General features: G+C 49.2%; 1 protein-coding gene across 1 annotated transcript in view; it reads right to left on the bottom strand.

The window, feature by feature from the left end:
• Positions 1 to 11,589, bottom strand: part of LOC144093989 (uncharacterized) — a 31,210-nt gene extending 19,621 nt beyond the window's left edge. Inside the window, exons 1-2 of the mRNA XM_077627808.1 lie at positions 11,515 to 11,589; positions 204 to 320 (exon numbers count right to left, since the gene is read on the bottom strand). Of these exons, the coding sequence (XP_077483934.1) occupies positions 204 to 320; positions 11,515 to 11,536 (139 nt within the window). The 5' untranslated portion in view covers positions 11,537 to 11,589. The remainder of the gene's footprint in view (positions 1 to 203; positions 321 to 11,514) is intronic.
• Between the last annotated feature and the right edge of the window lie 12,662 nt (positions 11,590 to 24,251).

Here is a 24,251-nt window from a genome sequence, read left to right as displayed (position 1 = left end):
CAACGCCCCAATGCGCGAAATGGCCACTAGTGCCAGCGCACTAAAACCTCCCTTTCTGGCTTCATAAGAAAGGTCAGTAATTTTGCCAAATTTACGTTGTTAAGAATCATTTCATGCCACGTTATCACAAAACGTGATTAGGCACGCAAGAAAAGCGCATAAAAGACTACGAAGCCTGCAGAAAAAAAGGTCAGGTTCCATACCATCTGGGTAGAGAAAGTCCCAGAATCGCGTTGTTCCCATCGCGTTATCGGCAGCAGCAGCTCCTGGTGTCACGTCTGTCGGCATGGCCTCTGAAGTCGCCGCCATGAATGCAAGCGCTGAAATAGATTACAGACGAGGGTTGTGAACTGATACTGCATATCAGTTATAAACGGTACTGGAGTGAATGTTTTCGGTAGTTAAATGACTGCGAATAATCATATTACTATGTCACACAAACTAGCCCAATGTGGCACCTTAGCGAATCGCTTGGGAGCCTGCCAAGTGCGCCTAGTCTACTGTAATGCTGGTTAAAGGGAAAGGAGAGGTAGAGCGGTACATGCATTGCTATAGAGGAACCCTTTTTATCCACTAAAAAAGTGTAAAATAGCTACAGCAGTGTTCACCATAGGGTCTTGCCCAGGCGTCGTTCCGTACTGCGTGCACGGCAACAATGATGTGCGAGCTCCTGTGCGCCTTTTCTTTGTATATTTAAACGTGAGCCGTGCACCGAGAAATATCGCCTCAGAATCTGCTAAACGCCTGTCATTTCTTCAATAAACGTCGTTATCGCCAGCGCTCTTTTCGTTTCTACATCGCTCACTGCAACAACCCTTCAAGAACGCGCAGGTCAAGGTCGCATAGTGCACTATGAGTAACATTACTGCTGTGCAATACGCGGTGGCAGCTAGGCTGATTTCCTTTGTGCGTAAATGTGGGCCAAGTACTTCACTTACACGATATTTCTCGGCCATCTGCTGACGGTATGACGGAGCAGCTGGTGCTAACGACGATGTCACGCAGAAGCTACCATATCGCAGAAACCGCGTGGCTGTAGAAGTGTTAACGATTAGGAGACAGCCACTCCCGCTTTCGTCATGCTGGCAGACTCATTTTGATGCAGCGTGGAAACTGAGTTTGTTTTTGTATCGTTTTTAGGGGGTTTAACGTCTCAAAGCGACTCAGGCTATGAGGGGCGCAGTAGTGAAGGGCTCCGGAAATCTCGACCACCTGGGGTTCTTTTACGTGCACTGACATAGCACAGTACACGGGCCTCTAGAATTTCGCCTCCATCGAAATTCGACCGCTGCGGCTGGGGCCGAACCCGCATCTTTCGGGCCAGCAGCTCATTGCCACCGCGGCGGCTAGGAAACAGATTGATTACGACCACCTGGGGATCTTTAGCGTGCGCTGACATCTCTAAACGCACGGGCGCCTTTAGCAGAGCCCTCCACTACAGCACCTCTCTCTTTCCTCTGTCACTCCTACCTTCCTCCTTTTACCGTGCAGTAGTAGTAGTAGCAGAAAACATTTATTCCAAAAAGGTAGGATCAGTAATATTTACCGTGCAGTTGAGGTGCCCACCGAGAAGTGAAATAGTTAAGGCGCCTTTCATTTGCTGATAACCAATCGTTATGATGGAAAGAAAGGAGCAGTAACCCTCCCACTAACGATGCGGTACGTTAACTCCTGAACCCCTCAGGGGAAGGAGGGGGAGGGATATTTTTTTTTCAAAACTTTCAATCCCATTGGGATTATTACAGGATGGGTATATAATAAGAATGCGCAAAATGGTGGTGGTGGTAAAACTTTATATCCCACAGTAGGGGTCCTAAAGGACACTCGGCTAGGCGCCAGGTGTAGAGGGCAGCTCCCACGTCGGCACAGAGAGCCCGAAGCTCTCCGCCGCCGCGCGGTCCTCCTGGACACCCCAAAGCTGGTCGTGTAGTGAAGCACTATTTAGAACTTTGTCCCAGTGGTCCTTGTTCTTGGCGTAGGCCTCAAGTCTACCCGTTCACTGCACTGTTCACCAACATGTTGTCCGTCGTAGTCTGGGTCGATGTGCTTCATGCGCCAGGGGTTGGGGTATGAGTTCGTTTGGAGCAAGCGTAACGTGACCGACTGGCTGCGGGTTAATTTCTTATCCGGGAGAGGAAACTCTCGTCTGCCTAAATAAAAGCGCTTAGTGAGCTCGTTTTACGTGAATAATTGATCCCTGTACTCGATATGTGGGGTAGCGGAGGAAACCGGAGGGACGTGGTCGATGAGTCCTCGAGCCGCCTCGTGTGCGATGTCGTTCAGATTCCGCAGACCACCCCTAAGCTACCCATGTGTGCGGGGAACCATACGATGGAGTGATCGGTGATGTTACTTCCGCCTAAGATTCGTAGCGTTGTCTTGTCTATTCCGCCCTTGGCGAAAGCTCGTGGGGCTGCTCTAGAGTCGCTGTAGAGAGTTTTGAAGCTCGAGTTCTTGAGAGCTAGTGCTATCGCTGCTTGTTCAGCTACCTCTGGCTTCTTGGTGTAAAGCGTGAGTGAGTTGCTCGTTCGCCCGTGTCCGTCGATTACTGCTACCGAGTAGGCATGCTTTCCCGGTATGTAGGCTGCATCCACGATAGCTGTCTCGTCGGAAAACCTTGCCTCGTCCACAGCGAGGGCTTTGGCGCGGGCAAGTCTTCGTCCTTGATTGTGGACCGGGTGTACATTTCTTGGGAAGGGCAGTGCTTTAATTGCTTCTCGCATGACTTTAGGTAACTGCAGGACGTTGTCCCTTTCTGTTATGGTGTTCAGGCCGAGCTTGACGAGAATCTCTCGGCCCGCTTTGGTGCTTGATAGGCGTGAGATCTGTGCCGTGTGCTGAGCCTCGATGATTTCGTCAAGGGTATTGTGGACTCCTAGCTGCAAGAGTAGATCAGTCGAGGCATTATCGGGGAGCCCCAACGCTGTCTTGAAAGCTCGGCGTATGTGTACTTCGAGCCTATTTCGATGTTCTTTTTTCCAGTGAAGCATCGCAGTCACGTATGTGATGTGACAGAGTACAAAAGCGTGGACCATTCTAATGGCGTTGTCCTCGCTCAGTCCCCTGTGTCTATTCATGATGCGCCGAAACATTCGGATCGCGTTCGCAATCTTGATCGTGATGCTGTCCACCATCGCCCAGTTGGAGCTGTTACTTTGGATTATTAGTCCTAGAATTCGTATTTTGTCAACCGTAGGTATTGTTGCAAATGGGTTGCAAGCCCCAAGGGTAGCGTTGGCCTGGCGGCCTGGGGCAAAGCTGGAAACATCCGAAGGTCCCGGCAAAGGAAGAGTCGACTGGCAACAGAACAACTTGTTTATTCTGGCATCGCAAAAGAGCAGCCGGTCAGTGCGACCACGTTACTCGACGGAAGAAAATCGAAGTCTCTCTTGGGCGTCCGGGGCAGCTGCTTTTATACCCACGGAGTCGAGGGCAAGAAGGAACGGCACGGGATGAGTCGCACTAGACGGCGACGCACGGACATGTTGAGACGTGAAGTGACGCGTCCGCCGGGCCGGCGCCGGTCAGACCTCCTCGCCTCCCAGTTGGGGAGCTCCTCTCCCCGGCTGCCGCGCTTTGACAAGCGTGGGCACCAACATGCACACACACACACACACGCACGCACGACGACACGTGGCACTGAAACCTGCCTGGACGCGCTTGGCGGGAGGCGTTACGGCACCACTGAACGGGCCCAAAATGACCGCCACTTTGAACGAAGCCCCGGCGTCCGTTGCATCCGCGCCGGCTATACCGCGCGTCGTAGGCGAAACGTAACAGTATGCGATTTACGTCCATGTCGTGTAACTCTATGCACGGAGTGTTGTGTTTGCGCCAGTCGTTGGACGGGCGCCCTGGTCTTGGGGCGTGGTAGATGAGCAGCTCGGATTTTCTAGAAGAGCAGCGAAGTCCCATCGGGGTGAGATGGGCCTCGGTAACTGAGATGGCTTCTTGCATGCGAGCTTCCAATTCCGCATCGCTGCCACCGGTGCTCCAGATGGTGACATCGTCTGCGCATATGGTGTGCGCAACATCGGCAATTTCACTCAGTGCGCGAGAGAGCTTTGTCATCGCCAAGTTAAATAAGAATGGTGAAAGTACGGAACCTTGTGGTGCTCCCTTATCGCCCAGATCAAAGCTCTCCGAGACGTGCTCGCCTATCCGGAGAGTGGCCGTTCGATCCTCCAGAAACGCCTTGACGTAGTGGTAGAAGCGTGTTCCGAGATTGTGGTCAGATATGGCTTTGAGAATGGCTTGATAGTGGATGTTGTCATAAGCGTGCTCCACGTCGAGTCCTAGTAGCGCCTTGCTGTCTCGTGTGGGGCGATCCAGCAGACTTTTCTTGATTCGTAGCATAGCGTCTTGCGTTGAGAGGCCCAGCCTAAAGCCGATCATATTGTAGGGGAAGTACTCCTTTTCTTCTACGTATTACGATAGTCTATTCAAGATGACGTGTTCTACTAGCTCTCCTAGGCTGGACGTTAGTGAAATTGGCCTTAGGTTTGGTAGGCCCAGTGGCTTTCCCGGTTTTGGGATGAGGACCATGTTGGCATGTTTCCAGTCTGCAGGTAGATGGCCAGTTTTCCAGGCTTCGTTGATTTGTTGCGTTAGGAACGTGACCGAGTTGTCCTCTAAATTTCGGAGAGCCCGATTTGTGATACCATCGGGGCCTGGCGCAGAGTTACTGTTGAGTTCGTGAATTGCGAAGCCTACTTCGCTTTCTGTGAAGTCCTTATCTAGCTCTGAGTCTGGGGCACCGTCATAGTTCGTCCTTTGTAAGTTACTAGGTTGCCCCGATTTAAGCGGTAAGTACCGTTTGGCAAGGTCATCCAGAAGTGCTTCAGCAGTACTGCTTTGCATCGCACGGTGCACTAATTTGCTTAGCCTGATCAATTGCATAGTCTTGAACTTTGTTCTGTTTTCATCGAGGAGGTGTTTTATGAGCACCCACCCGCTTCCTCTGCGTATTTGCCCGTTGAGGGAGTTAGACTGCGTCCCATTGTTGTCGGGAGAGAACCACGCAGTATTCAATGGTCTTGTTGAGTTCGGCAAGTTTTCTTCGTAGTCTTCTGTTGAAACGTTGACCCTTCCACCTGGCCAGAATGGAATGTTTGGCTTCGAGAAGATTCGCTAGCCGACTGTCCATTCCCTCTACCTTAACATCCGTAGTAATCGTTCGCTCCGAGGCTACGATGTCTGCTTTGAGCTGCTCGGTCCAGCTCGTTATCGTGTGCTTTGTGTTTGCCCCTTATGAGTCAGATGGCTGCGTCCGTATTGCACGAAATTTGCCCCAGTCGATGAGTTTGTACTCCCTTTGCTTCTTTCCCGGTATCTCTATATCAATTCGGAGAATATAGTGGTCACTGCCAAGGTCTATGCCCGAGTTGTGCCAGGCACATTTCTCAAGGCCTCGGACAAATGTGAGGTCCGGTGTGGTGTCTCGACATGTGGAAGTGCCACATCTAGTTGGAGTTTCCGGGTCTGTGATCAGCGTGAAGTCGAGATCAGAGGTTGTCGTTTGAAGACGATCGCCCTTACTAGAGGTATACGCGTAGCCCCATGCCTGGCGTGGGGCGTTAAAGTCTCCACCTACAATCAGCGGACTATCTTTGGCGATGTGCGCAATCTTGCCCAGAATGCCTCTGAACCCTTGCCTGGTATCCTTAGGGCTGCTGTACAGATTTGTGAGGAAGATGCTTTGCTTGTTCCCTACGTGGTAGCTCGGTATGATCTCGATCTTGAGGTGTTCTAGATAGGAGGCTGTGTGGCGGATGTCATGCCGAATGTACGGGATCTTCTTTCCAATCAATAAAGCGACGCCTCTGCCTTGCTCGTTTCTGTGGGCTCCGGCCTTACAGCCCGTAAGGGCCAGTTCGGTTGTGAGTGTTTCTTGTAGTATAATGACGTGTGGCTTCTCGGTTTCTGATCTGACCAGCTGCAGGAGGACCGCCTTTTATGAGGCGATCCCCCTGCAGTTCCATTGCCAGACGCGGAGATTTCGTGTCTTATTTATCACTGCCATACTGACCATTGTAGCCCCCTTCGCTTGCAGTGTAATGCAAATAGACTTTCATACGTACTTCCATTGATGCGAGTGGTCTGTTACACCTGTCTAATATTAATTAATTACTGTGCATCAGTCCTTCAATAAGAGCTACAAATTTCTACAATTGCGTGTTAGTAGTGATGCAGGGATCTAAACTATCTCATTCGTTTTTTGCAAGTAGAAAAAACTTAATATCTTAAACAGTCGATGCGGAATGCATATTCCTTGAGAGTTAATGGATGCTTATGCCGGGAAGGTCTGGATTCATTTACGGATATATACAATGAAGTGTCTATGTTTAGTGTGTTATGTAATAATTAAAACAACATAGCCCTTCTAGTTCGACGTGGTTTCGTAAAGTAGGAATGTGAAGAAAGGAGTGAAAGAAGCGCCGTAGTGGAGGGCCACACATCGATTTCGACCACGTGAGGTTATTTAACCTACACTGACATCGCACAACACAAGTGTGCCTTTGGCGTTTCGTCTTCATCGAAACAAGGCCGTCACGGCCGGGATTCCATCGCGCGTCCTAGGGCTCTGTAAGCGAAGGCCATATTCAATAAACCGCCACGCTGGGTTAACTGATTGCGAAGAATAATATTCGTCGCCAAAAGAACGTCGATGCGTATGGACGGGGAACTTATGAGGAATGCCGGCCTTGCCAAGAAAATCCCCGCAGCTAGGCCTATCGCGCACATGTTACATGGCATCGTTCCTTAGTTAATTTAGTGTTTCGTAAAAAGCATTGCCACTCAACCAAGTGGCGTTTTACACGCTCCACTGAGTAAGCCCTTGAATGGTTTATGGGGGTTTAACGTCCCACAGCGACTCATGCTATGAGAGACGCCGTAGTGAAGGGCTCCGGAAATTTCGACCACCTGGGGTTCTGTAACGTTCACTGACATCGCACAGTACACGGGCCTCTTGAATTTCACCTCCATCGAAATTCGACCGCCGCGGCCGGGATCGAACCCGCGTCTTTCAGGCCTGCAGCCGAGCGCCATAGCCACTTAGCCACCGCGGCGGCTCAGTAAGCCCTTGAATACATTGAGTACTGTGAGCTGATAACTTTTCTGTTTCCACACTACTGGTGGCGACATCTGTGCAGACACACGAAAACAACTGTAGGTTGTTTGCTCTATGGCGGATCGCAAGTCAGAAGGACGCAAAACGATGTTTGTTAAAGGGACCACGAAATTGCATTTACTGAGGTTCTTGCGGGCATCGGCAAGCGCTTGCAAAAGACAGAAAGGGACGGATGCACAGGCCGAAGCGCTTTCTAACAACTGTTTATTGACCTAAGAAACTGCGTATATACGCATATCAACGTCATTTCATGCGCAGCAGAGGGAAGAGCGAAACGCGCTAACATGAGTGATAAGAAAAAAAACGAAACATCGACAACTATCAACACATGCGCTTACTACAGCCTAAGAATACTGTTCTTTGATTCCGTTCTCCCCGACATGACCGAAGGCGAGCTGAAGCATTGCTTATCTGGAGCAACATGCATAGCGAAAGCTTCGATAATTTCGCGTTCCTTTCTGTTCTGTATAGTACGGCCTATTACGTTGGTGTTTTTTTAGCATCGGGGTGCATTTGCAGTGTGCGCAATGACGTGCCAGATACACGGATTTCGCGACTTGTTCACGTGATCTTTTGTGTTCTCTAATCCTCTTGATGAGGCACCTGCCCGTTTGCCCTACCTAGGTTCGTTGACAGCTAAGCGGAATGTTGTAAATGACGTTTTCGTCACAATATACATAGCTGATTTCTTGTTTGATGTTTCGCCCAGGTTTCTTTTTGTTGTTTCATTTTTCGCCGACCTTTTTTCACATTCCAATGAGCTTATTGGGAGCGGCAGAAACCACGTTAACTCCGTACTTACTACCGGTCTTCTTTATTCCGTGGGAGGTGTTATGAATGTGACGCACCACAACGGGGCGGCAATCGTGGCTTGCTTTCTTAGTCTTTTGGGACCCATTAAGTTCTCTCAGTAAGGATTTTGCAATGCCGTCAAGTAACTGCTGCGGAAATCCGCTCTCCCTCAATTGCGAAACCTGTTGATCAATGCTGTGCAATATTGAGTGGGGGCGCGTTTTTTTTTTATATAGCTAGTTTCAGGCAAGGGGTTGCTACAGCTCGTTTTACAATTCTGAAATGACCGGAATCAAAATGCAACAACGGGTTTTCTGTGCTGGGCTGGGTATCCCGCCAAATGTGGTTGTCGCTGCAAGTCCCCAGCTGGTCTATGAATCTAATCTGACAGCCAGTTGGGGTTTCAGAAGTGGACTGAAGGCCAGGAAAAACGAAAAGTTCGCTGCTGGTGCTCGCTGCAGGAAAGCTCGTTCGCTCGCTGCATGTCATGCAAACAAACAATAAAAAAAACGAATGGGCCATCACTCTTTCGCTTTGTCTCAGTTCGTCCACGCCGCACATTTTACATTATGCGATAACATTGTGTGAAATACTGTATGCCATTTTTATCTCTCTCAAAGATTAATGAGGACGCCACGCGGAAACGTGGCTCTTTTTTTTTTTCAGCGGAACACATGCAGGCCAGTCCAGGAAGCCATTCGCTGCATACGTGCGGGTCCTCCTCAAGTTTTTTTCGGTATTCTTTTGTGTCTTATTCAGGGCTGAAGGCGAACGTGGCCGCGCTCCATGTTGCGAGTCTGCTTTCAGTTTTCATTCCTCTTTCTTTTTTTCTTTCTCTGTCATTCCCTCCATCCCTCTCGTCACGCTTAGGGTAGCACACCGAGCATCGCCTGAGTATCCTCGCTGCCTTAGCTGTCTGCGGTCTTTCCCTCTCTCTCTCTCCTGATTTGAAGCCAGCGTTGAAAATACTGGAATTATCTGTACGAGAAAGCCACTGCCGGTTATCTGGCTACGGGTAGCGGTGAGCTGCCCTCAACGACACGAAAGGAAGACCACCGCATCTTCCAGTAAATCCCAAGACACAGCGGGCTACATGAGATGGAGGGCGTTGAAAAGCAAGCGTTTTCGCAGGGGTTGCGAGCAAACGTTGATTTCGCTTTCGGCCTCCTTTATGGTCTTGTGTACAATGCGAGAGTGAGACACTGCGATCAAGTAGGCGCCCAGCACAGCCACATTCAGAGGCTGAACCCAAAGTGACATTTAAAACTTCGCTCGGCAGTCACAGCAGACACACAAGCCTTCTGTATAGCCCGTTCAGGCACCATTTGTAATTCTAATTTCAAACACATATTTTCCGCCAGAATAGCATATCCACGCGTCAAGATAGCCAACTATTAGCGGAACGCGAAGCAGCAATGCTTAATATTCTTCCGACATGTACAAAATTAAGCACAATTAAGGCCTCACAATGATAGGATATGGTAGCATCTTAATACAAGATTTTTTTATATAAACACCCAAGGTGCAATTGGTTCATTTAATTTTTTTCGAGAATCCACGTTAACCATCACTCAGGCCGATGATGATGATGAAAACATGTTAATTGGACCCAACACATGGTGGCTAGTCCCCCTATTCCGGGAGCCCGTTAGATCTTGCAGCCGTTCTAGCTCATTCGGTCAGCTCCTGCTGAACTGTAGGTTCTGAGCTAGACGTTTCTCTGCCTTTATTTGAAAACAATTCTGAGGGCACTTAAGTCTGCTTACGTACAGGAATGCGAACGCATCGCTTTTAGAACGCGGGTTTTTTCCACGCCGCCTGTAGGTACTGCAGTTTTGTTTGTTTTATGTTGTATTTTTGATCAATTTTTGTTTATTTTTATTTTGTTTTTTTGTTTCTGTTTTTAAATCTGATTATTTTTCTATTTTTTTAACTTTTTCTTCTTATTTTCCTTTAATTTGTGTATAGTATTTATTTTGTTTTACTTTCATTTTTATTTTATACTAAATACCAGTTAATGTCCAATTAACTAATTACTAATGACACATTACTGAGTAATTGCTAAGAGTATATGGGTTATAGCAATTATGCCATTGATGACGTCATAGTCTGACAGATTTCGCGGACAGACGGACAGACAACGATTAGCCATTAAAGGCTTTCGCCTCTATAAACCTCTTCCTCTTTGGCTGCCTGGCTTGTGCTAGATAATAGCGGAGCTTAAAGTAGGGTTGCGCGGCATTCGTTATCTCTGAAAAGACGTCAGAATACTCATATGTATGCGTAAACTTCATAAAGCACCCTCACGAGCTTCTGGTTTCGAGTTCTGTAATGGTTAAGGTGAAGATTGCATTCCACTTGAAGCACATGGCGAATACGCTGTATGATGTCTCTGTACCGGCGACTCATGCCGGTCCAGTGTGGGTTCCGCAAAAAACGTTCCCGGAAGATAAGTTCACGGAAAAAAAACGGCCCCGGCAAAAATGTCCTTATTTGCGAAGTAGGAAAAAATGTCCCAAAACGGGGGTGTCATCAAACGTCACGTAAACCGCAGTGATTTGAGCATCCGCTTCAAATGCGTAAGGTACCCGAGTCGGCTTTTACCCGTGAGGCGGATTTAAGTTGTTGGACGGTGGAACGAATCACTTACCCGTAAACGCAACGGTATGATCAACACAACGCAAGTGTGCCAGTGGTTTATCGCTCAGGACTCGGAAAATTTGCAACAGAACACTAGATGAGAAGGACGTCTCGATACACAGGCTATAGATACGAGCTACATACGTTTATTGCTGGTCATCGTATTTATAAGTTAACGATAGCGTGGCATAAGCACTGCGCATGTCCTGTACACAATCATCGAGCTGTCACATGAGCCCGGTGGGGTGGTAGTTCAGCGCCTATGCATTGCACCTGAAGAAAGCAGCTTCTGCTTGCACGAGCGCTTGCAAGGTAAGTATACGGGTTAGTAGTCGTGATGTGACGGTATGCAGTGCGTTAAGATTTGCAAACTTTTCCCGGTATTGATTTAAACGCTGCGGTATTATTTTCAGAGCGGAGACTGCATGACGGTGGTGTAATCTGGTACTGCAAAATACTTCACGTTTACATCTATTCTCAAATGCAGTAAAGTGCAGTAAAAGGGGCAATTATTTGTCAAGTGTATTCCGGAAGAGTTCATTCTTTCAGTAAGTTTTCACTTGGTGACATTTTTTTATTAGAGGGCGCTTCCTTGGCAACCTTTCTTCCGGGGACCTTTTCTGGGCACCTTTTTCTAGGGGCCTTTTTTCCGGGGACGTTTCTTCTTGCACCCGTCCAGAGTAGGTGGCATTCTGTCGTGCAAAGACTGGGCGCACAAGGTTACTGTGCATTATTGTGCTCCCTTTCCTGTTTGGCTAGCAGCAGCTTCGGCCAGCACTCCTGCTCCGCACTGCCGATAAATTCAGAGGCGTGTTATAAGTGTATGCTATTAACCTGTATAGGCTTTTGACTAGCTTGCAAGTATATAATTCATACCATTCTGAAGCATTACTTCGCTTGCTCTGTAAGCAAGAAAAAAAAATGAACAAAACGCGGCGCTCAGAACTCACCGCTTATCACAGAAGCTAGCATCACTGAGCTGCTCCTTGGGAAGGAAGAGAAAGTTGCTTCGGGCTTGGCCGTGCCGCATTTACCAGAGAAGTTTTCGCTGTTTTACCGAAAGCGCGTGCTGTGCGAAAGCCTAGCATCATCTTCGAAAAGTTGCCGTCCACAGATCACACAGATCAGGCATGCCGATTGGACAACCCTACTACTAAGGGAAGGAGAGACGATCGGCCCGAGCACCTGGCGCTTCGGTCGGGCGCAGCTGCGCGCTTAAAAATTCAATTCCACTCGGCTTAATGGCCAGACCGGAGGCACAGTTGCTAAGACATCTGTTTTCAAGTCATCTGCAGTAGCCTTCATGCGGTTGGAAGATGCTTTTGCAAAGCCTCGTACATGTGGCTTATTCATCGAGCCAGCTTGTTCGCTCGTGAAAGACACCGCTTAATCCTGTTCTCATTCTGCGTTAACTGATTTCGGAACGAGCGCACATGCGCCAAAATGAGCTGAGATTGCTGCAGTCGGATAGAAGTGAAGAACGAAGCGACAGATGCCTCTTTGAAGGAGGAACACGAGCCAGTGGCTTGGACCAATTGTCATGACTTCGCAGTTAATCTCTTTGCATCAGCTAGCCGGTTATCGTAGGGGCTAGCAGGTGAAGGGGATTAACCATGAATGAACCGGGTTACTCGTGGCGTCAAGACAATCGGTCGATGACATTCGCCGAAGGGCATCTTTTTAGGGGAAATTAGAGTTCGTTCTTAAATACTACCCGACAATAGACAAGGAATCATGTGCTTTAATGCCACAAGATTTCGCACAACTTGGAAAAAACAGGCAGGAAAGCTGGCGTGGGTGGGGCATTACCAGCTCCCTTAAACCTAACCGGGCTCTGCACGAATGTGAACACTTCATGGCCAGACAGGCACTTGCCTAAAGGATTAGGTTCACGCGTAACGCGGCCAAAAGTACCTAATGCTATATGGTTGTTCACTGCCGTGAATGTGCACGTAAGACTGCACCGCTAGTCTCCTGCGTTATCTTCTGCGGTTTTTTTTTTATATTCCTGAACCACAGAGCAGACTTTCACTTGAGGCGCTGCAGTTTCATGCTTACGTCGAGGTGGGCTCATGTCTACCATTGTCAAAAAAAAAAATCTGACTTAACTCGGGTGCATACTAATGCAGTGCAGCAGCTAGTTGCCGCCGCGTTTGCTCAATGGTTATGGCGCTTGGCTGCGGACCGCAAAGACGCGGGTTCAATCCCGGCCACGGCGGTCACATTTCGATGGGGACGAAGAGCTAGAGACCCGTGTGCTGTGCACTGTCAGTGCACGTTAGAGATCCCCAGGTGGTCGAAATCATCCGAAGCTCTCTCCTATGGCGTCCCTCATAGCCTTAGTAGCTTTGGGACGCTAAACCCCGTAAACAATGCAAGTTTGTTGCTCTCATTGTCTTCGCCTGCAGTTAAGTCCTCTCATTCATGGCAGGCAATCTGAGGAAACAATGTTGATGTTTTTTTCAATTATCGCGAATGAAACAAGATCTGCGTAGCGACGACGAAGCCATACTCAATGAGGCGAGCCTTTTGACGCTTCCCAGGGAAATGCAAACGTAAAAAAGAGAATAGGAAGCCGTGACTTGCAAGCATCATGCATACCTGATGCACGCCGGAATTACGGTTTTAGTTTTGCGTGACCAGCAACTGAAAGGAAATTATTTATCAGGCAGAAGGGATGTGCACTGCATGAGGCTGGTATGAGGCTTGGAAGGGCACAAGCGAAGTCTGCGTACTGCCTCCGCTCAGCGTTATGTAATTGAAATCATTGCGTTGAAAGAATCGAAACCGCGGTTCTGGCACATGAGGTGGTAACGATGGTTTAGCGCAGCGAATTGTTCAGCTCCTGGAGGCCCTTTGCTATAGCGAAATTTTAGTCGCATCCTGAAAGTAAAGACGGCATGGTGCGGCCCTCTGAATTTCATCCGCTCAGCAGTGCCTGTACCTACGCGCTTTTCTTGTGAAAGTTAGCACACCTGTCATTAAAAGGATGACCTGCAAAGCTTAGCGCCCTAATACAACCAGAGGCATTGAGCTCAGTCCCGTATTGAAGAGCTAATCCACTGAACATGACGGAGGCTTCCTAAGCGCTCTCAAAAACGCTGCCTTATACATCCGTTTTCGTACCCACGTTCCAAGCAATATCGGATTTATGATCGGAGCGAATAAAATAACGAAGCAGTCGTCGCTATGCCAACTTCCAGTAGATTTCCGATACGCCCACGCGTTCACCCATTTTTGCAAGCTCCGCCGCAAACAAAGCTCAATGTCTTCACCAGGGTCGTCAGTCGTGCTGAAAACAACTTCCCTTCGAACGAACAGTACTCACCGGTCGCCAACAGAAGCCTCGAATACCCGCTTCGTGGCATGGCCCACCACAGCATCTCGGCGGCTGCTAGGCTTCGCTGATGCGCAGTGCTTTTTCACGGCGAGCAGGGCACAGGGCCCGGGCAGAGACGCGCACGCTTTCTGGCGGCCAGGTGAGCCGCGATTTCCCTTCTCACCGCCAAGCACGCCGACGCTTGACCGCCTGTTTACATCCTGGCCTTGTTTTGTTACCTCAGACGTTGGAATGCGCCGCGCTCAGCGGCCAATACCGGCGGAAATGTGCTGACCCACGGCCGCGGCCCGCAGCTGATCGGCTTTCGAAGCGAGAAGGTTTCGGGCCACATCCGGCTGGTGTCGCGTTCCCGTGTTGGTGGACGCAACGTAGATGCTGTGACGCCCGTGCGACGAGCGTTCGTTGCCGGTTATTGGGCGCAATGCACCGCTCCGGTATGCGCGGCTGTGTTGCCCCGTTGTTTCGCGTGGGAGCAACGCGAGAGGGGCCGCTTCACAATGTCGCACCGCAGCTGGCGGTTGTGCAAGTGACCTGCGCTTTCCCCGTGCATAAGTGCCAAATTTTAGAGCACACTTTACCTTACAGCGTTTCGTTTCCTCAGTCTAGGATCCCTGCGTAATTCCTCAGCTCAAGGAGCATTCAAGAGAGGCATCCAATTTTTGCAGCGTCCTTAGCCGCCCACTGGGTAAGCAGGCACTCAGAGCGACAAGCAGATACTTATACCTGTCTAGTTTTGATAATGCGTGTCTAATAATCATACATGGCAAAATTACTTTTGGAAACTAATCAATCTACATTACTAATTATTTCCTGAAATGTCATTAATATACACTAACGTGGCAGTTTGGGCATGTTGGTATTGCTTGACAGGATTGAACAGCGCACAGTTTACGAGGACACAAGAAAAGAAACGACGAGGACACACGAGCGCTGACTTACAGCAGTTTATTTCGAGCCTCAGCCCGGAATATATAGGCATAACATTGCCAACACCGCGCATGCGCGGTAAGCGGAACACTCGTGCACCGACGGAGGTACAAGAGCTTTTATAGTTAAGAGCGACCGTGAGTTTCGTTTCTTTCCTTGTGTCCTCGTCCATTGTGCGCTGTTTATCCCATCTCGTAATTAAATTATATTGGAAATTATACTGCCCCTAAGGACCAAATGTATTGAATTGAAGTTACACAAAGTAACTTGAATTAGTTTTGAATAAGGCTTTAATTTTCGCCCATAAAAGAAGTACACTGGACGCAGCTCCTGCAATCATTTCAGACCTGACGCAATTTATGGCAACCCTGTTTTGTACATGGGGAAATCTTTTGTCTTGGAGCCGTTTGGTGGTTACGGTGCTCGGCTGCTGACAAGAATGACGCGAGTTCGGCCACGGCGGTCGCGATGAGATGGAGGAGCAATTCTAAGGCCCTTGTACTGTACGGTATCAGTGTCCGTTAAATAATAATAATAATAATAATAATAATAATAATAATAATAATAATAATAATAATAATTGGTTTTTGTGGGAAGGAAAATGGCGCAGTATCTGTCTCATATATCGTTGGACACCTGAACCGCGCCGTAAGGGAAGGGATAAGGGAGGGAGTGAAAGAAGGAGGTGCCATAGTGGAGGGCTCCGGAATAATTTCGACCATCTGGGGATCCTTAACGTGCACTGACATCGCACAGCACACGAGCGCCTTAGCGTTTTTCCTCCATAAAAACGCAGCCGCCGTGGTCGGGTTCGAACCCGGGAACTCCGGATAAGTAGTCGAGCGCCCTAACCACTGAGCCACCGCGGCGGGTAAAGAACCCCAGGTGACCGAAATTTCCGCAGCCCTCCACTAAGGCGTCTCTATTAGCCTCAGTCGCTTTGGGGCGTAAAACCCCAAAACCTTAACCAATTTTCTTCCTTGGGTACAACTTAAATGTCGCAAAACGGTGCATCAGTGAGTATGTGTTCCTCTAAAGCGCCAGAAGCTATGTAGCTTTGGGTTTTACCAGTTCCAAGGTGGCGGCTAAAGTCGGGGTGCGCATCGCCACTGTCCACGTGTGCAACTGGTCTGGTTAGCTGGTCCTGGCTGACGCGCCTCTCAATAAGGAGACTAACAGTAATAATTAACTATTCAGTATTAGTCAACCAGCCTACCATAGTCGTATACACAGGATTCCTCCACGACAAAAAAGTAGTCCGCTGTTAAAACATTTCTGGTTACCTAAACGATAAGCGAATAACAAGAAAAAATTATAAGCTCTAGAATTTTGATACCTGGCTTGTTTAACAAAGTCAAACATTAAAGCACTGATGTCGTTTAGTATTGTAATTGGCTAGTAGAGTAATACAGAAAGCAGCTTACCGTGGCAGAGCGTTACTGACTTTTATTTTCTAAGCTTTATCGCACTATAGCTAGCACGTCTTAGTCGTATTCTGCTGTACTACGCCTCTGACAATGCTATGCCGAAGAAGGTACTCCTCAAAACGAAAAGCCAATTTTTAGGTTCAACAACAGTATGTGCGTCACATTGCAATGCTAAAGAAGTGAGAAGCGTTAAATATTACATAAACTGGTCGCAACTGGTGACCGGCAAGGTTTACAAAACACCACTCGGGTGCAAGAGGGCACAACTGTGCGGATCAGCAGTGCTCTGTAGCACCTTTCGTCGACGCATTCATTAATCGGTATTGAAAACCCAGGCCCGCTTGCGACTTGCGTCAGGTCTTATATGCCTCGTAGATTTCGATACAGTCAGGCGAGACTGTTCTCGTGGTGCCACCCCTTCGAGGCGCTTGGAACATAATAACCGCACTTCTGTTGGCATTGCTGCCGCGGTACGCCATGGGGGACTTTCAGCGTGACCACCGGCACAAACCGGATCCAGTAAAGTTCTCAACGCACACGCTCTCACAAGGTAGCCCACAAACTTATTACGAATATCCGGGCGCGTGGCTTGGACTGACGCCAGCGCCGCCGCTGGGCCTGAGACCGCACTGCGTGGTGTGTTTGCAGTTGTCGACGATAGAGGGTGCGGTGTTCGTTCTCTAAGGCCATGTCCGCCCGCGCCCGTTCGGTTCGTGACTCACCGTTTCGGCTAAACTGAAAGCGGCGCGAGCTCTAGATGCTCCTCTCACAATGTCGAGCTGCGGCGTTAAGAGAACCGTCAGCGCATAGCCGCTCCCGTCATGGCGCAAGCCAAAGAAAAGAGGTCGCCCGCTATCTTCAGCCGCCACAAACATACAGAGCAAGCACGGCCTCGGTCCCAGCAGACAACACTCCGCTGCTGAGGTGTCAGTTCAGTGTCGCATACTTGTGCATTCGTGTTCTTTTGCTGGCAGCGGTACATTGAATGTATGTACTGTGGTGTACACTCCACTTACATTTTAACCCCGCTCCACTGTCCGAGGTAGCACGGTGGGCATGCATTTGAGGATTTCAGTCCAGGTTGTCTCCTTTTCTCAAAGTAGTAAACAGGCGAGTAGCAGCTTTTTTTTTTTTTTCAGAAATTACGTGTGCGACAAAATATATTCAAAATATATTCGAAATAACCAGCGCGGGAGACGACGATCTTGTTAACTCAAATTCGCTTTATTCGAACATCCGGTTTATACGAACTGTTACGTCGGTGTCGTTTACGAGTATAAAAAGGGTCCCCTGGATGTAAGCACCGCATAATGTGAACAAATTTTCAGTTCTCTTTGAGTTCGATTTGACGGCAGTCGACTATATATGTTTGTTCTTTCTTTCAATCTGAGGCTCATTTCCAGCCTGTTTCGCGCTTTGCTATGCTTGCCTCAGCGCATCGAGACGCCGTCACGTGCCTTTCCCCTCCTCGTCTTCTCCATTCTCGTCCGGCTGTTTCAAAGAAGCGCCAGCATGTACTAATCGCCCTGCACCGTCAGCGTTCTTTTAGTACTCATGCAAGTACCGCACGTTCTGTAAACAGCGCTGGCGGCTGTGTAAGCAGCGTACAGCATGTAGTACATTACACACAGGCGAAGCCGTGCTTACAAGGAGGCTGCAACCACATTCATCCCCACTCTCCCGATCACAGCCGGGCACAGGGCTTTCTATATATAAGCGTTGTAAGGGGGGAATTTTCCCCTGTTCTCCTGCAATTCGAACCCCCGAATTTCCAGCGCAGCAAAAATTACTATTTTATCTTGAATGAAACCTTCCATCAGCTTTGTACTCTTGATGAATAGAAGCAGTTTTCTCATAAACTTTCCCATTTTGTGCTCGTCCTAAAACGCATCAATGTTGCTATCAACGGATAGCAGGTATAGGCGTGCGTGCGACGTAATCGTACCACAAAAAGTATTTTTTTGTATTCATTAGACGCTGGGCCAATTATTTTCATATTGTTTTTCGCTTTCGGCCGAGGAGTGATTTTGGTTTTTCATTTCGCTATATGTACGCTTCGTTGAAGGAAACATTTTTATTTGACTAGACGTTTCGATCGCACGACCGATCTTTCTCCGGAATAATTTGTCTTCACTGATGTTACCCCTTTTTTAGGGGTTCGACACAGAAGTGGTGAGCGAGAAACGGATAGAGAGCACAGAAATAAGTAGATATATGTGAAAAATATACAAGAAACAGATAGAGAACATAGAAATAAGTAGATACAAGTAAAAAAAAATGTGCAGTAAAAATAAAGAAATAGGCATAGATAGAAAAAAAAGGGAAAGTGGGACACGCACGAAACAAATGGAGAATGCGCAGAACGTGTAAGGACTAGAGAAAAAACAATATCCAGATGCGATCTCTGCTTTGTCAGGCACCCATGCTTGCTGGCAAGCAACAGTTGAGCCTACAGCCAGCTAAAACAAATGCAGTTTTTAGGCACATGGTAAAGGACATTGCAAAGAAAAGCAAAATACAAAAAAAACAAATCTTGCAGAGAAGTGTTCCGTGCCACTTGGGCGGAACCTTGGCCAGTGACGAGGACGAAAAAACAATTCGCGTGAAACTTACAGGATCACACACATATCAATACAAACTGTGGTGTCTGGTTTGAAAGCTGTAAAAATAGTACCACGTAACAGCTGTGCCTACAACAAGCTTAGAAGACACAGGTCAAATGGGTCGATTGCCAACATACTAAAAAACAAAAAAGACTGCAAAACAGCGTTTGTTAACACGGGCTTAAATAACGTAAAGACAAAAGCACAGTTCGCACCAGAGTTGAAAAGGCTTCGCCTTAAATGCAACTTGACAAAACATGGTTTCGGCAGAGAAGACACGAGGTACACCCATGCCTGGAGCTGTTCTTAGAGAGCAATACCACATAATGTTGGCCTACGGACTAATTTAAAAGAACAGATCAAGTGGGCACAAAGCCATTCCAACACTTATGCAACTAGCAACATACAGAAAAAAAAGACTCCATAGCAGCATATGGTAGCCCTGGGGCTTACAGAAAACCAGAACAAAATGATAGCTCGCATCAGAGCATAAAAGGTTTCATGCGACTAAAAATCGCTCCTCAAAACTCGCTTTCAATAAAAAGGAAGGCATGACACATATACAGCCATGCCTGGAGCAGTACTTACAGAACAATATCACATAATGCGGGCCTAAAACATCTACCATATTTACGCGCATAATTTGCGCATCCTTAACTTATCACCCGGGTTTACAAAAAAAAAATTACTCGCATATTTTACGCACCGCGCTGCTCTAGACCACCATCATGCACGCGGGCTCTACCCAGTATAGCATTCGGCTATTCCGCGTGTTTGTTCGGAAGGCTTTTTGAATCTTTTGTGCACTGGGTGTTCATTGTTGTGTCTGGGGCCGCTGCTACAATCGCGGTGGCACCAGCGGCATCGCCACTCGGAACGGCCAGCAGCGCTTCCGGGGAGGATCGGCAGCTGATAGAAGAGCCAACATCGCTGTTTGTTTGGCTGATGCATGTGACTGGACTGCCGGCTATGCTTTTCTTCGTGGCTCTGACGGCTTGTGTTTGGTTGTTCGGTCGTGTCTTGCGATGGGATATCGCAACTATACAGCAAGTTTCAAACTGCTTGTCAGCGCCTTATCACGGCGCGGAGCGGCGAAGCCGGCGAGAATAACCGCGTGCGCACAAGTTTGCCCATAGACGACAATCGTTGTGTCGGCAAACTTGTGCGCACGTGGCTATTCTCGCTGGCTTCGTTTAGCGGCCTTTCATTTAAAGTGAACCTTTTTTTTTTCTTGGGGGGGGGGGGGGGGGGGATACACTATACCTACATTGCGCGTTATGACCTTTGTGGAGTTTTTTAAGTCGCGCTCGCGAAATCCCCGCGTAATTTGCGCACACCCTTCTTAGAACCCTAATTTCTGAATAAAAGGTGCTCAAATTATGCGCGTAAATACGGTAGCTTAAACGTTTGGTTTGGTTTGGTTTATGGGGGTTTAACGTCCCAAATCGATTCAGGCTATGAGAGACGCCGTAGTGAAGGGCTCCGGGAATTTCGACCACCTGGGGTTCTTTAACATGTACTGACATCGCACAGTACACGGGCCTCTAGAATTTCGCCTCCATGCATTTTAGCAGCAACTGTAGCAGTCACGTACGTTTCACTAACAGACAAAAAATTCCTCCATACAGATGTGCGAAGCGTCAGACTAAAAAGACAAGAAATGGGCAAGTAAAGATGCCTCATAAACGACGGATAGGCAAGCACCCTATTTACTCGCACAATTTGCACCCACGAAAAATCTGAGCACCCTTAACCTTTTACCGTGATTAAAAAAAATACTGGAATGTTTGGTTGATGGTTGGTTGGTTGATGCTAAGGGATATTCAGGGGAGGGGGATACTGGCCCCGACGTATGTTGGCCTCGTGGGCATCACTGTTGGGGGCCAGGGGAAGGGGATTGGGATGTGGGGGTGGGGAGGGGGATTGTGGTGGTGGCACAGGTTAGGGACAGCACTTCACACTTCACAGGACACCGGAGACAACACCCGAGGCACCAGGCACGCAGCAAGCAGCCGACTCGCTGGGGAGGGGAAGATGAACGGCGCGCGCTGGGAGTGGCGCGCGCACGTCGGGGGCTTGCAGGAGGCAAGGAGCCGTCACCCCGGAGCAGCCGGAAAGCCGACCAGGGCAGGCGAAGGCTGCAAGGCAGCCGAGGCTGCCTGCAGAGAGCCACTGATGGGTGGCCGGTGAAGACCGCGGGTAGGCTGCTGGGAGGCAGCGCGGCGGGGTGCGCTGAGAACCGCCGTTGCCGGCGGCGCGCAGGGGCTGTGAGGACAGCAGGGCGTCAGCGGGCTGGCGCACGAGGACCGGCGGCCGTGTCCAGGATCTCGGAATGCGGTCCTGGCCGTACCGCCGGGGGCTGCTTCAGGACCGCAGCAGGGGAAGAAACGCTGGATTACCGCCATGTAGACGGCGCGTCGGGGCCCCTTTGCGTGAGGGGGGGGGGGGGGGGGGGGGCGGAGGGCAGCAGGGAAACCGCGCTCACGTCCAAGGCGGCACAACAGGCGTCAAGGTGGCGAACAAGCCGCCGCCAACGACATCAGGTGCGCCGGCTGCTGGGGAGTTTACGGGAAATATAAGCCGCCGCCGCTGCAGCTGACGACGACGGCCCGAAGAGGCTCTCCCGGTGGGCGAGGGTTACCCGGCCGCCGAAGCGGCCGCCGGGCGGGTAGGCCTACGAGGAGTAGGGCGACGGGGCCCTACGCGGGCGACGGGTCGGCGGGGCGGCCTAGTGGCTCCTTGGGATGGGCGCCGGACGGCGCTGGCCGCGCTCGGTGCTCCTTGCGATCGTCCAAAGGGCGGGCAGGAGGGTGCGCCGGGCGCGGCGGAGGCGAGGGGTAGTCGTCGAAAATAACGAGCACGTCTCGAGAGGAGAGGCAGCAGACATCCGCACTACTCGAAGGTCCAGACGGGAAGGGAATGTTTAGCGCTCTCTGCTGCGCCAGACCACCAGCGTGTACGCGGCTGCTTGCAAGGTATACTTGGAAAGATCGGCGCGGCCGCGTCGCCTTGCACGGTCGCGAAAGGTGCGAAGGGCGAGAGCGCGAATTGTGCGCCGTTTAAGCGACTCGCTCGCGCTGGCGATCGCTTTCCAGGACGAAGTTGCGCGCGCGCCCGAATCCCACACTACTGAACCGTTTGCCGTTCGGTGTGCCGCTAGCCAGCCTGGCCGCCCGAGACGGCCTCGTTTTATCGCCCGTTATCTCCCTTGCCTGTCACTGCTGGCTTCGCGGTTGCATCGTTGACTGTTCATTGTTTTAAGTTGCGCTTGCAGAGTCATGCCATTCCGTAGGATAGCGTAGGGTGGAAGTGGGTATGCGCCTTTTGCCTCAAGTCAACTTTTTTGTTGGCCAGCGAGGGGTGCGAGAAGGGCGGGTGGCTACATATAGGCGTCAATATACTTGTATATGGCGCGTTATGACCTCTGTCGAGTTTTTAAGGACATGTTCAGAAAATTTTCTCGTAATTTGCGCACCGACTTTTTGAAGCCCTAACTTAACGAAAAAAGTGCGCAGATTACGCGAGTAAATAGTTGTGTTGCACGGATGAGAGGTAATACAAGGATAAGCACTGGATGTATCATTTTTAATGAAGCACAATGAACCGATTTCACATTTCTACGTTAACAAAAAATTAGGCGGGGCAATTTGGACGCCCGCGCACCGAGTACCCTTGTCAGTCATGCGCGGTGAACCACCCACACGTATTTACATATCTTGTTTAACCCTAAAACTAAAAAAAATATTAAAAGCAGAAACAATTATTTGTCGCACTATTAATTAAATTCTTGTTTTCTTAGTATTGGAAACTGAGGTCGCTGTTTTGGCCCCCTCTAAACAGATCGAGGTCGGCGAGGTGTTCTTCAAGGTGTGGAGAGGGGGGGGGGGGGGGTGGGGGGGATGCACAGGACAGAGCTTATTGCAGAGCAGGCAGAGCACGCGTGGAAGCCGGCTGGCAAGGATTTGAGTTTGCGGCCTCCGATCACGCCTCAGGTTGAGCGTGTGGAAAGGATCGAGCGGTCTAGGCAAGTTTTATGTATTACATTGCAGTGTAGTCTGATATGCGTGTACAAAACAAGAGTAACAAACCGTGTTCAGCATTTAAAAAGAGTATGAGAGACGTCCGCACACACGTATGCCTGTCAAGATCTCTCGAATGGCAGCGACAACCGCCGCCGCCTGCAGGCGGGCTCGATATACATTTTAGAAACGTAAGAAGCTAATCACGATCGATGGGAATTTATTGAACAAAAAAATGTTTTTTTCCGGGCCATGGGCCACTCGTGAATGACGCCAGTGATCATGAAATCCCTTCTGCGGTGTTCGAGTGGTTTAGACAATCGTGGGGTTGTCTGTATATATACTGGGCTACGGCCACTGAACGACCTTGTTCCATGAGTCGATCTATTAGGACACGCAAGTGCCATCCACTTGAAGCCGAGTAAACAGACTGCTGTAAGTGCGCACGACCTTCGATGTCGTTCAAGCCACCTGCGAATATTTATATGAAGCATTCTTGGTCGTGTTGAACATTCCGACGCGCGTTATCCACTCGCGCATCCGTATTTTGGAGAATACGAGCGTGCTCAACAAAGGTGCGGCAGCATGTTGGAAAACAATTAAACTGTAGATGACGTGAGAGTATACGTGTAGACATCTAATAACCGACTTTTTGCAAACATTTTGCCGCAACCTACATGTTAAGTCCTGAGAAGTTATCTTCATGACGTCTTCACTTAATTAAACGACTACGGGGCGTGCAGAAAAAGATTCCTTGCATTCTTCTCGACAAACTGTAGATTATCTAGCCTTCTGTAGGTTTTCTCAGATGTCTTCGCAACATTTCGTGTTCAGTGGGCAGGTTTCTGCCCTATGGCCGAGCGCTGGCAAAGTACAAATTACACTTTCCTATATATTCTCCTAGCGATTTCACTTTCATCGCTCATATTATCTGCGGTAACTGCTATAGCCCTATATTGATCTATTCTCTCACCACTTCAATACACACCTCCTATCGTAAATTGTTTGTCCGCTCTCAGACTCTTGAACATTACCTTAGTTTCCTTCAGATGGCTTCATAGTCCCACCGTTCTACTTTGCACTGTTTCAGTAAGTCTAGTGCCGCAGTTCCTCTCCTCTGTTACTTAACACAGTAATGTCGTCACCAAATGGTTGGTTGCTATGGCTACTCTATTAAGTTTTGTCCGCGTCTCATCCTCCCTGTGTGCCTCTTCCTTATTGGTACCTTATTAATTTTTGTGCAGAGGACTATAGATATATTTTAACAACCTGATATTCGTCTTCCCCACCGTGTTCCCTCAATGCCTGCATCACAGCCGGTGTCACTCGATAAAGTGAAATGGTTTCTCATAACCTGTTATGGCTACGTAA

Source organism: Amblyomma americanum, chromosome 6, assembly GCF_052857255.1.
Source record: "Amblyomma americanum isolate KBUSLIRL-KWMA chromosome 6, ASM5285725v1, whole genome shotgun sequence".
Lineage (NCBI taxonomy): Eukaryota > Metazoa > Arthropoda > Arachnida > Ixodida > Ixodidae > Amblyomma > Amblyomma americanum.
Note: the sequence above shows the minus strand (reverse complement) of the source record. Positions and strands in the feature narration are given on the sequence as shown.